The sequence below is a fragment of the Cervus elaphus genome, chromosome 8 (assembly GCF_910594005.1).
Source record: "Cervus elaphus chromosome 8, mCerEla1.1, whole genome shotgun sequence".
Classification (NCBI taxonomy): domain Eukaryota; kingdom Metazoa; phylum Chordata; class Mammalia; order Artiodactyla; family Cervidae; genus Cervus; species Cervus elaphus.
The window spans coordinates 13,558,805-13,575,498 of NC_057822.1; the positions used below are offsets into that span (position 1 = coordinate 13,558,805).

Consider the following 16,694-nt stretch of genomic DNA (forward strand, 5'->3'; position numbering starts at 1 on the left):
TGAAGTGAGTAGCTTTGTTCTGCTTTGATTATTCAGCATTGCTCTGGGTAATGTGGCTCTTCTGGCAAAATATTTCTCTACTTTTGCCGGACTCTGGAGAGACCTGCTAGTGAACAGTTAGAAAAGCCTAGGTGAAGTCAGAGTTCAAAGTTAAAGACATTCAGGTAAAGAAAAATATTTTGGATAAAGGACAAAGAAATTTCAGCAAGCATCCATTGATGCTGTTGCTTGCCAAGCCTTGGGCTGAGGTGCCAGGGAAACAAAGACAAGTAAGATATTTTTTAAATGGGCCCGGATCTAGAAGGAAATAACTATGTGGTGTGATATGTGCTAGGATTGAAGTGTATATAGGATGCAGTTTGAGTCTGAAAGGAAGAGTGATCAGGGGTGATACTCTTCAATTAAACATTTTCTAAGAATACCCTGTGTAGGTCCTGCGTATTATAGTAAAGGTAACAAAGCTGGGGCAGCTGGGGCGCCTCGGCTCTGCTGGTAGCCGTGTAATTGGTAAACACACTGTACGGCAGTGTCTACTGAGACAGATGCCCTGTAACTCAGTAGTTCCCCTCCTACCTGGAATTAGGCATTTCCCAAAAGAAATGCATGTACATATACAAGTTCACCAAGAGACATGTGCTCGAAAGTTCACAGAAGCACTCTCATAGTAGAAATTACTCAAATATTCGCCAACAGAAAAATGCTTTATAGCAATGAGAATGAGTGATCCACAGCCACACACAACACTTAGATGGATCTCACAAAGCAGTGAAAGGAGCCAGATACAGAAGGATTCATGCTCTGATTCTCTTGGAAACATATGTAAAACTAATCTATTCTGTTAGGGACTAGAAGAGTGGTGGTTCTTGGAGGAGGCGCAGTGGCTGGAGGGGCTTCTGGTGTTGGTGATGTTCTGTTTCTCTGAGTACTGATTATGTGGATATTTCAAATTGTGAAAAATCAGTCAAGCTGTATACTTGTGAGTACTTTTCTGTGTGTATTTTATTCTTTGGTCATATATTTAGAATTTTTAAAAAGTGTTATGGGACTATGAACAAAGAGATTAATTCTGGCTGAGGGACTTAGGGAGGAGAACTTGATAGAAGGAGGAGCAATAACTAAGCCGAGCCTTGACATGTTTGGGTGTAGTTAGGTGGTGAGGTGGGAGTAAAGAGGGGAAGAAAAGCATTTCAGAAAGAGGGAGGGGCCTAAGCAAAAGCAGTGAGCCATCTGGGGAAGGTAAAATAGTGTGGTTTGGCTCAAGCATATTGTACAAGTAAAGATGAGGCCAGAAAAGTAGGTTAGAGACAGTTTGTGAAAGGCCTTAAATACCCATATAAGAAATTTGGACTTGATTTTCTAAGAAATCTTTGATGGTCACCCAGGAGTGACCTTGTAAGTGTTGTAGGGGACCTAGCAAGGTGAGTAATTGTATCTTCATCCCCTGTGCATCAGTGAGATGAAATCTAGTCTTATTCATAGTAATTAATTCAGAGCCTTGTCCTGAATGAAAAAATTGTCTAGTTCATGTTGTTGCTTTCACTGCCTGTCTCCTCAGGCCCAGTGCTTTTCCTTTCTCCCTTCTACCTGCCAAAAACAAAACAAAAAACCAACATAGAGTATTAACTAGTAGTATCTCTGGCCACATCTCTTAAGAGGGCCAACAGTCAGTATCATTTCGTTACAGGCAAGAAGAGAGGCGGAGGCGGTCCTTCCAGGATTACACTGGGCAGAAGATCACCCTTGAGGCTGTCCTGAACACCACCTGCAAGAAGTGTGGCTGTAAAGGTAAGGTGAAGCCTCTGCCATTTCAATTTTATTCTCCTTGTGGATGAACCCTTTATAGGATGAGGGAGGCCCCCTAGTGTGCCTTTAGAGCTCCTTGGGTTTAAGCCAAGTGTTGGCCTCCCCTGCTCATTCATCTGCTGTTCCTACTAGACTCACATCAGAGTTCATGACTTGTTGCTTTTTCTGTTTCCTTTTCTGAATGCTGCCCTGCCGCATACTACACTATTACTACTCCTCCTCTCTCTCCATAGGCAATACCCTGCCTGGGCAGGGCCCCCATATACTATGACAGGAGGGGTAAGAGTGTTGGATTATTATCAACAGTCTATTTATCTCTAAGGACCATTATTGTTTGGTTGCAAAAATTAAGTGACTTGGAAATATATTCCTTAAGGATCCAAGTCAATCCTTTCTTGCTTATTTTACCTTTATCTCTATAACTTCCGAGTTCTGAGTACAATATTTTTTTCGTAGTAAAGAATACAGGCTAGCCACTTCCTTTTAGCTTTGTTTCCTCAAGTTTCCTCCAGTCCTACTCAAATATTAAAGAGCTCTTTCAGCCTGACTTCCTTCGTTGGAGCTATAATGAGAGGGATTGCCATCTTCTCATTTTCAGAGTGACCTCAATTTGTCACCAGGTCTCCCTAGCCTTTCATCTACCTTGCTCTCTTGACTTTTCTACGAATGGTAGCAGATTTGTGCCCTGGTTGAGGTGGGGGGTTTGTCCTGATTTATCATTAATGTAGAGGGGAAGGGAAAAATGTGTAGTTTACACATAGCTTTTTGATGATCTTATCAAATTCTTTGTGCCCCTGAGGCAGGGCCTACAAAAAGCTCATATAAAACCAGCTCTGTAGCATCTGTTTTAAAAAAAAAGTGAAAGTGACATCGCTCAGTCGTGTCCTACTCCTTGCGACCCCATGGACTGTAGCCTACCAGGCTCCTCCATCCATGGGATTTTCTAGGCAAGAGTACTGGAGTGGGCTGCCATTTCCTCCTCCAGGGGATCTTCCCGACCCAGGGACGCTTTACTGTCTGAGCCACCAGGGAAGCCCAGCATCTGTTACAGGCCCCTTCATAGTAATGTAGACTCAGGGGGAGTGAGGTTCTCTTACCTTCAACTTGTTTCCACCAGGTGTTACATGAGGCAGAAAAGAATAATGAAAATTGGAGTTTGGCCCAGGCAGGCCAAAGGTGGTTGGTTTGGGTGCAACAGAAAGAGCACAGGGCAGGGAGACGTGAGACCCAGGGTAAGTTTTAGTTCTGCTGCTGTCTGTGTGACCTTGAGGTACTTCTTTACTCTGGGCCTTCATATCTTCTGCAAATGCAGTGTTGGATTTGATGACCTCTCAGGCCTTGCCGGGCCTGACAGGCTGTGAATGTTGATGGCCCCTAGGTGGCTTTGCTGGCTCTGTATGTGTTGGCTTGAGTTTGAGTGCGGTGTTCCTGCCTGCTGCCTAAGAGCTGTCTTCCTTTAGGGCCTCCTTGCCTGCCACTTGGCTCCTTCCGGCAAATATTCCGCTCTCTGGAGCAGCCTTTCATTGTCAGAAATGGGTTCCAAATAGACCTTTAAAACCAATGCAGAAGATGTGGCTTCAGTCCCTGGGTTGGGAAGATCCCCTGGAGAAGGAAATGGCAACCCATTCCAGTATTCTCTGGGAAATCCCACAGACAGAGGAGCCTGGCGGGCTACAGTCCATAGCTATGGTTGCAAAAGAATCAGACACGACTTAGCAACTGAACAGTAACAAGAAGAGCTTTAAAAATTACTGAACCCAGTTGCAAATGAGGGCAGCACAAGCCTATATCCTCACATTCTTTGCTATTTCCAAAGCAGTGCCAGCGTTTCCCACAGCTGTAGGACCAGCTGCCTGTCTGGTTCTGGTTGAGTGAGCAATGCCATCAAGCTGCTCTGAATGCAGCAACTGCTGTGAATGAACTTAGTAGTACCTCCTGAACCAGCCAGCCCTTCAGGAGCTTCTGGGGAAGATCCACCTGCTAAGGGAAGAGATTGCATCTTCCCTCCCTACTTTTTCTACTTCTGTAGGCCACTTTGCAAAGGATTGTTTCATGCAACCAGGTGGGACCAAGTACTCTCTGATACCCGATGAGGAAGAGGAGAAAGAAGAGACAAAGTCAGCAGAGTTTGAAAAGCCTGACCCCACGAGAAATTCTTCTAGAAAAAGAAAGAAGGTGAGTGCTATCTTGCTTTTATTTATCATATTTTTTTGAGTTTTAAAATAAAAACATACTTTGTGCAGAAATTTTAGAAATACCGAGAAACATAAAGAACATTAGGATCTCTTGTAATCTTTCCACCCAGTGAGACTCTTATTCTTATATTTTTCTAGGTAAATATATATATATATATATAAAATATATAATTCTCTATGTAATTGTATATATATATATATGATTTTCACATATATATATATGGATGTGTTTACACATAAATGCACAATCATCATCTTGCTAGGTATAGTTTGTATCCTACTTTTTTCATTATATTTATCAAAAGCATTTTCTAGTATCCTAAAGTGTTCTTGTGTGTGTTAGTTGCTCAGCTGTGTCCGACTTTTTGTAATGCCATGGACTGTAGCCTGCCTGGCTCCTCTGTCCATGGGATTCTCCAGGCAAGAATAGTGGAGTGGTAGTCATTCCCTTCTGCAGGGGATCATCCCGACCCAGGGATTAAACCCGGGTCTCCTGAATTGCAGGCAGATTCTTTACCGTCTGAGTCACCAGGGAAGCCCTGCTGCTGCTAAGTCACTTCAGTCGTGTCCGACTCTGTGCGACCCCATAGACGGCAGCTCACCAGGCTCCCCTGTCCCTGGGATTCTCCAGGCAAGAACACTGGAGTGGGTTGCCGTTTCCTTCTCCAGCTCATGAAAGTGAAAAGTGAAAGTGAAGTCTCTCACTCATGTCCCACTCTTAGCGACCTCATGGCCTGCAGCCTACCAGGCTCCTCCGTCCATGGGATTTTCCAGGCAAGAGTACTGGAGTGGGGTGCCATTGCCTTCTCTGAGGGAAGCCCTAAGTATTTTTAAAAACTTGATTAAAAAAAAAAAAAAAAACTTGATTTAAGAGCACCATATGATACTCTATCCTATGGCTAAATGACGGTTTATTTAATTGTATTTTTTGTGGGATATTTTGAATACTTCAACCTAGTCTTTGGCCACGTCTCTTATTCCTTTCTTTGGATAAATTTCTAAGTAAGATTACTGAATAAGGGCTTTAAGACTCTATACATCTTATCAAATTGTCTTTCTAAAAAGTACTTACTTTGCATCCAGCAGTGGATAAGAGTGCCTGTCTCACTGAGTTGTGTCTTCTATCTATATAATTCATAAAACAGACATTATTGTAGTGCAGAAAAAAACCCAGTGCATTTGTAACATACAGCACAGAGAGGAAATGGGAAAAAAAAAGACTATGCTATAATTAGGTCAGAAATAGTTGTTCTCATATAGTGTAGTGTTTTTTTAGTTGTGGCCAGTTATTAAATTTTGGGGTTTTCTTTGGTTTGGTTTTGTTTTAAAGTTTTAGCAAACTTTTATTAAGTGGTCATTTTGTTCCAGGCATTGCACACCTAGGAACATAAAAACTGTGATAAGGTCCTTGCCCTCAGTGGGCATTATTTAAAAATTTAAGTATTTTCTTCATTTTTGGACAAGGAAAAAGGCCCATTGTATCATTATTAAGAATTAGCCCAATATGTGGGTGATAATATATCAATCTGTATATTCTTTCCCTGGGTGATCACATCCCTTCTAAGACTTCAGCTGCCCTGACAACTTTGATGTCACTAAGTAATATCCCAGTGGTACCTCAAACTCTGGCTTGGAGCCAGTCAGACCTAGTATAACGCCTTTCTGTGCTGTTTGCTAACATCAGTTCCTTAACTGACAAAGTAAGATTGTTGTGATCTATGATAACTGTGCTCCTTGCAGAGTGATGCCCAGCTCCTCAAATTAGATACAAAACACTGATAAGTAAGTTTGTAATTAATGTTACCTGTCACGGCTATCATTAGCTCTTCTTTGGCCCTTCTCACTATACACACCCTCCTACCCCAACCCCCGTAAAAACACAACAACCAAAACCCTTGCTTCTATCCTTCTATCTTGTATTTCTAGTTTTAATGACAGCATAACCTTCCAGTCTCCAAGAAAGAAACAACGTGAAATTAATTTTCTTCTCCTTTCTATCCCGTACATAATCAGTCACCAGGTTCTGTCTGTGGTGCCTTATAATATCTCAATTCTCTTCCTTCCTCCCACTCCCCCTACTACTGTGTGTTTTTCCTCCTTACCTCTCTCACTTACATTCTGACTACTGAACTAGCCCAAGGAGATTAAAAAAAAATCTTTTTTTTTACTATTTGGTTTCCCTGGGTCTTGCTTGCTGCATGCAGGTTTTCTCTAGTTGCAGTGAGTGGGGGCTACTCTCGGTTGGCAGTGTGAGGCTTCTCCTGTTGCTGAGCACAGGCTCTAGGTGTGTGGGCTTCAGTAGCTGTGGCTCGTGGGCCCTAGAGCACAGGCTCAATATTTGTGGCGCATGGGCCGTAATCTTCCCAGACCAGGGATCGGACCCAAGTCCCCTGCATTGGCAGGCAGATTTCTTGTCCACTGTACCACCAGGGAAGTCCCAGCCCACAGAGATTTTTAAAATACATGCTTCCCTTCTACCTCTTAAGTACCAAGTTCACAGGCCTGGGTCTGGACATCTGATTTTTTTGGGAAAAACCCTTCTTTATCTCACTGTTTGATTCTCTTTTGCCCTCTGCTTTAACTCTGAATGTGGACTGCTCTGAGGCTGTGGCTGTCTTATTACTCCCTTCTCTTCTGTAACTATTGTTGTTCAGTGGCTAAGTCTTGTCCAACTCTTTTCAACCCCATGGACTGCAGCATGCCAGACTTCCCTGTCTTTCATTATCTCTTGGAGTTTGCTCAAATTCATCTCCATTGAGTTGGTGATATATTCTCTCATCTGTCATCTCATCCTCTGTCATCCGCTTCTCCTTTTGCCTTCAGTCTTTCCCAGCATCCTGATCTTTTCCAGTGAGTCAGCTCTTTGCATCAGGTGGCCAAAGTATTGGAGCTTCAGCTTCAGCATCAGTCCTTACAACGAATATTCAGGGTTGATTTCCTTTGGAATCGAATGGTTTGATCTTGCAATCCAAGGGACTCTCAGAAGTTTTCTCCAGCAACACAGTTCAAAAACATCAATTCTTCAGTATTCAGCCTTCTTTATGGTCCAATTCTCACATCCATACATGACTACTGGAAAAACCATAGCTTTGACTATACAGACCTACAGACCTTTGTTGGCAAAGTGATATCTCTGCTTTTTAATCTCTGCTGTCTAGGTTTATCATAGTTTTCTTTCCAAGGAGCAAGCGTCTTTTAATTTCATGGCTGCAGTCACTGTCCACAGTGATTTTGGAGCCCAAGAAAATCAAATCTATCACTGCTTCTACTTTTTCCCCTTCTATTTGCCTTGGAATAATTTCTTTCTGCATTGTTTTATAGTTTTCAGTGTAGAATTATTACTATTTTTGCCTCCTTGATTAAGTTTTATTCTTTTTGATGCTATTATAAATGGAATTGTTTTCTTAATTCCTTTTTGGATTGCTAGTTGTTAGTGTATAGAAACTGATTCTTGTATGTTAATTTTGTATCCGGCAACTTTTCTGAATTCATAGATTAGTTCTAATAATTTTTTGTGAAATCTTTAAAGATTTTCTACATAAAGATTGTGTCTATAGACACATAATTTTACTTCTTTAGTAGAGCTTGATTTTAAACTGAATTCTATTTATATGTTGCAGGGATTTTTTTCATTCTCTTTTAACCTTTTAGAGTTTAAATGGTGTTTGTCAGATTCCTAAAATGGTTCTGTGGTTTTCTCACTGCTGTGGGTCTTTGAGTGTTTTTGCATTTCTTTTTTTTTGTTTTTGTTTTTGCATTTCTTAATACAGCTGGTACAATTAGTTATTGCTTTGTTTCTAAAGCTGCTTTGAGATGTGTATTTTAGTTCTCCAAAATAATTATTAAGGATCTGCTAGGTATGAGGCTCTTTATGACCTGCTTAGTCAACCCATTCATTATCCAACCTTCCGTTGCTCTTCACTTAGTAGAGAAATAGTCTGGTGAACAGTGGCAGTAATAGTCATCATACCTTACTACTTTTTAAAGTACCTTTGTGTATATGAACTTCTGACTCATGAGTCCTCTTTGATTAAAAAGTGCTCTAAGGGAATTGAAACTAAAATCTTCCCCCTTGGTGCCCATTGTTTCTACCAAGAAAACAGCTAGCATCATTGTCTTCTCGCCTTGTCATTAATTCCTTCATTATCTTTTATGCCTTACGTTTGTTTAGTATTTACAATTTATAAAATATCTTAATTTTTTTTCCTTTTCTTTTTTTTGGGGGCACTCTGCATGCCATGTGGGATCTTAGTTAACCAACCAGGAATCAAACCTATGCCCTCTGTAGTGGAAGTGCTGAGTCTTAACCACTGGACCACCAGGGAAGCCTTGTACAAAAATCTAGTATGCATTGATTTAATTCAGTGCTATACCTATTCATTACATGACAGTTTTCATCCCAGTGTCTGAAAATTGCAAGTCATTTTTCTTGGCCATAATTAGAACAAGAGGAAGCTCTGTGTTGCAAATGGAAATGGGCCATGAAGAGGCTAGTAAAATGGGAATAGAGGCTTTTATTGTGAAGCCCTGGATACTCTTTCCATGAACCTGTGGTCTGTGCTTTGCTAGCCTTTTTCACTTATCATATGCCATCATGGGTCTTTCTAAATCAGGCTCTATTATGAGGAAGCATTTACCTTGGGGTTAGGCTGCCCACTTATTATAGTGAAGTTTATCTATATTTGATCCAGAATATAATTTTCTTCTGATTCGGCTACTATAATTACTCTCTGCTGTACTATATATAGAAAACAGAAATAGAAATGCCATCCCTTGGCTGCAGTGCTGGCTTTGTTCTATTGTCCAGAGAACTTCTGGTGCCTACCTTCGAGAGAGGTTGCCAGTCCTGGGCCTGTTCTGCTGGAGCACAGAGGGTCATCCAGTGTAGTCTGCTCAAAAGCCTTCTATGATTCCCCTTTTTCTATGGAAAAGTCTAAGTTCCTTTAAGACTTTTCACAATTTGTCCAACATCCCAGTGTCATCTCTTTACCAGTCCCTTCTGTCACACACTCTACTCCAACCTCATTCATTAAAAGAATTTCTATTATATGCCAAGCTCTGTTCTAGTCATTGCAGGTACAGTAGTGACCAAACAGGTAAAATTCATGGCACTTTCTTTCTAATGAGGGTTACAGATAATGAACTTAGTAAGTAAATACTAACATTTCAAGTAGTCATAAGTGCTGTGTGTTGTGTGTTAATCTGCCCAGTCGTGTTTGACTCTTTGCGACCCCATGGACTGTATCCCTCCAGGCTCCTCTGTCCATGGAATTCTCCAGGCAGAATACTGGAGTGGGTAGCTATTCCCTTATCCAGGAGATCTTCCCAACCCAGGGATCAAACTTGGGTCTCTTGCGCTGCAGGGAGATTCTTTGCTGTCTGAGCCCCCAGGGAAGCCCAATAGGTGCTATGGATAAAAATTAATTTGGTTATGAGAGATAGGGAATAGTAGAATGGGGTAAGGGAATAGGTGACTTCCCATTCTAGACGGGATGGTAACGGCAGCCTTTTCTCATAAAGCATCATTTGAGTTGATCTTTGAAGGAAGTGAGAAAGCAAGCTACTCAGAGAAGTGGTAAGAGAGCCCTTCAATAAGTACGATAGCAGGTACTGGGAATGAACTTGGCATTTTTAAGGAACAGCAAGGAGGCCAGTATAGGAAGTGAATGAGCTAGAGGAAATCGGGGCCTTATATGAGAATATGAGGACTTCAGCTTTCACTTAGAATGAGATGGATGTCATTACAGGTTTTGAGTAGAGGGATGACATAATCTGACTTCTCTTGTAAGTGGCTACTGTATGGAAATTAGATGGTCAAAAGGCAAAGGTGAAAGTAGCAAGCGAGATAATAGACAGTATCAATAATCCACATGAGAGATGATGGCGGCTTGGACTAGAATGATAGTAGTGGAGGTGGTGAGAAGGGAGTTGAAGTGTGGATATATCTTGAAGGCAGAGCTGACAGTTTGTTGAGTGATCAGATGTGAGATAAGAAAGAGAACAATTGAAGATGACTGCAAGGTTTTGGGTTAACTGAGCTAAGAGAAGGAATACAGAAGTAAGTTTGGGAATGGAGAGCAGTTGGGTTTAGTTTGAGTTGTCATCAATGAAAATGGGACCAAAAACTGGGGGCGGGAGAGTAGGTTTGGGAGGGGGTGAGGCATAGAAGCCTATCATGTACACACATGGATGTGTAGAGTGAGCAGTTGGATGTGTAGTTTTGGAGTTCAAAGGAAAGGCTCAGGTAAGATATAAATTTGGGAGCCATCTATAGATAGATGGTATTTGAGTTCACATATGAGATTGCCTGGAGAGTAAATGTAGGGAAGAGAACAGGTTGGAAGACTTGAGCCCCAGAGTGTTTCAATTTTTAGAGGTTATAAAGCAAGGGAACGAGCAAGGGAGACTGAAAAAGAACAGTTAGGGAGGTTGGTGGAGAGTGAGAGAATGTGGTGGAAGTTAAGTGAGGAGTGTGTTTTATGGAAGATAGACTGCGTCAAATGCAGTTGATTGATCAAGTAAATGAGGCCTAAGGATTGATCATGAATTTGGCTGTGTGGAGATCATTGGTAACTTTGACAAAACCTGTTTCAGTAGTGGTGTTAACCAGGTTAACAATTTTAACCTGGTTAAAATTGCTTAGGAGGGTTTTGGTTTTTTCTTTAATGGGAACTAGAAGAGCACATTTGTTTACTGCTGGGAATGAGCCACTGAAAAAGGAAAATTTGATGCAGAGGAGAGGGGAAAATTCTTGGACTGATGTCTTTGAGTAAGAAAGAAGTGATGAGACCCAGTACATGGTAAATAAGCCACATGGGATCTTTCAAGCATTTACCTCATCTGTCTTCCCTCTGTCTGGAAGACCCTCACTTCCCTTCTTCCGTCAGCATTACCACCACTACTCCACCTGCCAAAGCCATATTCATCCTTTAGAAGTACAACACATTACCTATCCTTCATGAGACCATTCCAAATTCCTCAGATATAATTGATTTCTTCCCTTATGTGTCCGTGGTATGTTGCTTGTACTTTTCTTACATCACTTCCATTGACTGCCTAGTATCTTAATTAGTGTTTCTCCTTGATTAGTGTGTACCTTGAAGGCTTCTGATCCCTGATTTCTAACGTCATTCAAGTATTACAAGAGACAAATTAGTAGATATTCCTGGCTTATAGAAGGTACTCAACAAATATTTGTTGAATGAGTATACTGTATGGTTATAGGGAGTTATTCTTTCCCTTGTTTGACGAGGTTGGCTCAGGTTTGAAAGAATGGTGCCCGTCACTACTACTGAGCTACTAAATGTGTTTACTTTGCATCTGCTACTATGGTTTTAGAAGGTACTCTGTTTGTCTGAATTATATTAAAAATCTGTGTGTTCTTATCTCCTAAGCAACATTGTATGTAACTATGGCTTTCTAAAATGCTTTGTAGGTAGTAAAGTTCAGTAAATATTTGTGAGTTGATTAATAAACCTTTTCCTTCCGGTCTTACCCTTTCCAGCTTTGATAAAGTGGGGCTTATAGGCAAATTCTAACCAGGAATCACCTTCCATCCTACTTTACAGAAATTCACCCTGGAGAAGCAGTTTGAGAATCAAATTTTCTTTTGAGAATCAATCATTTCTCAAGAATAAGAGAATAAATAACCAGTGCTTTCTCAAGAATAGTTCTTAAGAATAAATAGAAAAAGACTTCCCTGGTGGCACGGTGGATAGGAATTGGCCTGCCAGTGCGGGGGACATGGGTTTGATCCCTGGTCCCAGAAGGTTCCACATGCTGTGGGCAGCTAAGCCAAGGTGCCACAACTACTGAGCCTGCGCTCTAGAGTCTGCAAGCTGCAACTACGGGAGCCCACATACTCTAGGGCCCACAGACCACAACTAATGAGGCTCTGTGCTGCAACCACTAAAGCCTGTGTGCAACAGGAGAAGCCACCACAATGAGAAGCCTGCGCACAGCAACAAAGAGCGGATCCTGTTCATTGCAACTTGAGAAAGCCTGTGTGCAGGAACGAAGACCCAGTGCAACCGAAAAAAAAAGAATAAAAAAGAATAATATGCTTGCTTGCTTGATTTCTGGCTAATCAGTGCCTTTGGGTTAAAAAATGCTAATTTAGGTGCTGCCGTTAATATACACAGAGCTATAAAGAGCATCTGATTTGCTCAGTCGTGTCTGACTTTTTGCAACCCCATGGACTGTAGCATCCTAGGCTCTTCTGTCCATGGGATTCTCCAGGCGAGAATACTAGAGTGGGTTGCCATTTCCTCCTCCAGAGGATCCTCCCGATCCAGGGATCGAACCCGTGTCTCCAACATCTCCTGCATTGGTAGGCAGATTCTTTACTACTGAGTCAGCTGGGAAGCCATGTGAAGAACATCTGATTTGGGGCCCAGCCTGAGTTGAATCCAGGTTCTACCATTTGGGCAAAGCACTGTATCTCAGTAAACCTTTCTGAAGTTAGAATTTTCTTTCCTGAAAATATAGAGATGATTATATCCACTTAATAGGTTTGTTGTGAAGGTCATGAAGTACGTACGCTAAGTGCCCAGCCCAATATCTAGAAAACTAGGTATGCAATAAGTGTTAACTGCTGTTATTTCCCCTTTCTCAGTTTTTGTTTTTATCTCACGCTAGGTCACTGCTATCCTTTTTCAGAACTATAGAGAACGTGGCTGGACTAACTGCTGTAGTACAGGGTGTGTGCTTTTCTGAGAGTGGTTCTGAGCACTGCCTTCTTTCCCCTGTCCTTCTGGCCTGTCTGCCATGAGCTCACACCCCTGGTTCACTACCCTTTATCTTATGCTCCTCTTTCCCATTGAATGCAGTTGAGGGACCAGAAGCATATTTTACCCTGACTTTCCATCTTCATCTCTACCCCAACTCCCAACTTTTCTCTTGAACTACAACATATGAAGTAAGTTTTGTTCTCCAGCTGAAGATTAGACACACAGTGAAAATGGTGCCAGCCTGCTGGAGGACTAGATTTTCTTTGTTCAGAGTGCAAAAGAGCCTCTATGTCAAGTGCAAAAGAGCCTCTATGTCAAGACTGAGGTCGAGAAGACCATCTCCCTGAGTCCTCCTTGCTAGCTAGAGGCCACATTCTAGTATGCCAGGGTTCTCTAGTGATTTGTTCTCTTTCCTCCTTTTGAGAATTCATCATTGAGAGAAAGCAAAGTACAAATAATGCTAAACTCTGGATTTGAAAGTTTAATGTTCTTGTCTTTGCTGTGTGTGCTGTGCCTAGTTGCTCAGTCATGTCCGACTCTTTGCGACCCCATAGACTGCAGCTTGCCAGACTCCTCCGTCCATGGGGATTCTCCAGGCAAGAATACTGGAGTGAGTTGCCATGCCCTCCTCCAGAGGATCTTTCCAACCCAGGGATCAAACCCAGGTCTGCAGCATTGCAGGCAGATTCTTTACTGTCTGAGCCACCAGGGAAGCCCAAGAATACTCTTCCTGACCCAGGAATCGAACCAGAGTCTCCTGCACTGCAGGCAGATTCTTTACCATCTGAGGTACAAGGGAAGCCCTGTTCTTGTCTTTGGTGTAGCTCAATTCACCTCTCAGTTGTTTTTACCTCTGTGAAATGGCAATAATAATTCCTGAATTTTGACCTTACCAGATTAATATTACTAGATATGAGATGTGGAAAGCTAGATAAACTAAAGTGCTATTTGGTTGTAAAGTAGCATTATTACTCTCCTTTCTCATTTATTTATCCAGGGTGGGCCAGGCTTGGGGGAGTTGGTGCCAGACTCTGCACTTGCTTATTTACTTTTCCAGGACTCTGTCCTACCTGAGGGGCAGAAACTGACAAGGCTGCCAAGCCTATATAGCCTGTGATTGGCATCCATGATCTTGCCATCCAGGAGATTGCAACACCATAAGACAAACCATGGATCTGCCGACTCTCAGCTTCTCCCAGCCACGGTTCCTACAGCTTGGTAACATGGTAACAGCTTGGTAACAGGGCCTGGCAAACTTCCCCTGTCTCTGCTCCACTGGAGACTCCAAGAAAGAATTTTAAACCAAAATTTTCTCTCAGAACTTTGACTTATCTGCTGTAGATACTTGGCTAGACTGTCAGAACATCCTGGGAATTCTCTGAGAGAATAGTATGATACTTCTGGTTATCACTGAGTACTTACTGTGTCAGGAGCTATAGTTAATGACCGTTCTTACCATGTTTAATCCTCATAGCATCTTTTGAAGTGGGCATTTATTATTTGTAGTTTAGTAAAAAGAAAACTTAAGTTCAAAAAAGTTAAGTCTTTTGTTCTAAGTCACATAGTAAGTGGCAGAGTTGAAATCTGAACCTAATTCTGTCTTGTTCCAAAATTGTTGGTCTGACCACCATTTACCATGAGGCCTCCCATCACTGTACAGGAAGAGGGCCATGTGCTACAGAGAAAAATTCAGATTTCCAGTCAAATGATCTATATGCAGATCCCAACCCTGCCTGTGTGATCAGGGGCAAGTGGTTTTCAGCTTCTCCAGCCACAGATGTTGTCTCTTTAAATCTTCATCATAGCCGTGTGACATAGGTGCTGGTCTTATCTCTGTTTTGCATTTGAGGAAACTAGGCCACAGTGAGGTAAAATGACTTGCCCAAGGTTACATAAGAGTAATGTAAGTGGCAAAGCCAGAACTCAAGTCTGGGTCTAACACCTGGTTCTGTGTTTGGTCCACTGTTTTCTCATAGCCAGCTCCCAAGACCTGGTCTGTCAGGTAGACTTCACAGCTCTCAGGATGCTGACTAGAAGCCTATGGGAGGAGCAGCAGCCTTGTCCTCTTCTACTGTCTTTTTTCCTCCCATAATCTCTTCTTCTTAGAAACCTTACCAAGGCAACATACACATTTGCAATCCAAGGAAGAGTTTATGCAATGCTTAAAAATTGCTCTGAGTACCCTACAGAAGCCCGTGGGTCTGTGTCTCATTCTTTGTGTGCATTTGTGCTGTTAATTTGGCAGCATGGTGGGGTGGGTGGAGTGTTGAGAAAGTTCTATATCAGTTTACTCTTGTAAGGTTGGTTGTGAAAGTTAGAGATGATAAATATTCAAGGACAGCAGGTAGGGCCTTATTAGTTGATGGCGGTTATTTCCCCAGACAGCTGGGTCTGACAGAAACCAGTCTGGGAGTCAGGAGTTCTCAATCTATTATTCTCTTATTCTCGGATGTGTGAGGTACTGTCTCTTGAGAGACCAGGTGATCTCTAAGGACTTGACTTTCAGCATTAATATATTGTGCTTTTTAAAAATGAAAGTAATAAATGCTTATTTAAAAAAAATGGAAAAGGACAGTGAAGGGCCCCAGCTTCCCTGTATTCAGTTCATTCCTAAGCTAACACTTGTTGCCTGTTTGTGTCCTTTTCACTGTTTTCTGTGATTTTAAGTATATTCAAATATGTTAAATATGTGTATTATAATTTACTGTGCAAAATATTATAATTTATATATGTAAATGTATATTACATATGTATGTATATATGTTATATACCTTGGCACTTAGAATACATACTGCAAAAAAAAAAAAGAATACATACTGCATTATGACTTGATCCTTTTCCATTTGTTTTGAGCACTTTTTCTTGTTAGTACTTAAAGATGTAATTTATTTTATTATAAATGTTTTCTAATTTATTGTTATCCCCTAATGATTACATGCCATGTTTTTTTAAAGTAAATACACACATATAATGTTGAGTTCTTAATTTTTTTTTTTTTTTCAGGAAAAGAAGAAAAAGAAACATAGAGACAGGAAGTCATCTGACTCTGACAGCTCAGACTCTGAGAGTGATACAGGCAAGAGGGCAAGGCACACATCAAAGGACAGCAAGGCAGCAAAGAAGAAGAAAAAGAAGAAGAAGCACAAGAAGAAGCACAAGGAGTGAGAGTGGAGAGTAGAGAGGGTGGCTGAGAGAAGTAATCGGAGCCTGTGCTTTGAAGCCCTGGCTCCTAGAAAGACTCAGTGTGAGAATATGGCCTCCCACCCTCTTCTCTCCCATGGGAGATGGCGTCCCCTTGTGCCACAGGCAAGTCTGGGAGTTAGGTATCAAAAGCATCTGCCTGAATGAGTTGTTTCCTTATCACTCTTGGTCCCTTTGCAAGTGACCCCTGCAGCTCACCCATTCATTCACCCAACTTCATTCAGCAGGAGGTCGTATTACCCTCTCCAGCTGCCACTGCCAGAGCCAGATTCCTGTACAGGAGTCCAGGCTAGAGCCACAGGAACTGCTGTGGGGGTGAGTCTGGCTATAGTTGAACAGAGTGATTGGCCCCTCCCTATTGGCCTACCTACCCTGGCCTGATTGGTGGATGGTCTCTGCTACATCCAGCACACGGGCAGAGGGAGATTGGCATTATGAGGGAGAACACGGTAAGAAGTGGTGCTCACTTTTTCCATCCCCCAACATGATTCTGCTATGTTAGAAGTGACAGCCAGTGGTCACAGCCAGAAAAACATTGTTTGCAGTGACTTAGCTTGTTTGTGACATTCCGCCAGACCACTGAACCAGACAGCTCAAGCCGAAATCATTGCTTTACTTTGTATTTACTACAGTGTGAGTCAATTGGTTCCATTTCAGGTTTCTGCTTAAATTCCTGGTACTAAATGGAAGTGTGTCTGGTTTTAAACTTGCTGAGAGTCCTTTTTAGTATAATCCTTCTTCCTGTAAACTTACAGACTTAAAAGTC

At 41.9% G+C, this 16,694-nt stretch overlaps 1 protein-coding gene across 3 annotated transcripts in view; it reads left to right on the forward strand.

Annotated features, from left to right (window-relative positions):
- ZCCHC17 (zinc finger CCHC-type containing 17) overlaps positions 1 to 16,634 on the forward strand; it is a 47,693-nt gene extending 31,059 nt beyond the window's left edge. For 2 of the 3 annotated variants that reach the window (XM_043909538.1, XM_043909539.1), the window contains exons 6-8: positions 1,685 to 1,785; positions 3,833 to 3,978; positions 15,731 to 16,634. In XM_043909538.1, the coding sequence (XP_043765473.1) occupies positions 1,685 to 1,785; positions 3,833 to 3,978; positions 15,731 to 15,892 (409 nt within the window). In that variant the 3' untranslated portion in view covers positions 15,893 to 16,634. The remainder of the gene's footprint in view (positions 1 to 1,684; positions 1,786 to 3,832; positions 3,979 to 15,730) is intronic. The other variant, XM_043909540.1, reaches the window with a different exon arrangement.
- Positions 16,635 to 16,694: the final 60 nt, after the last annotated feature.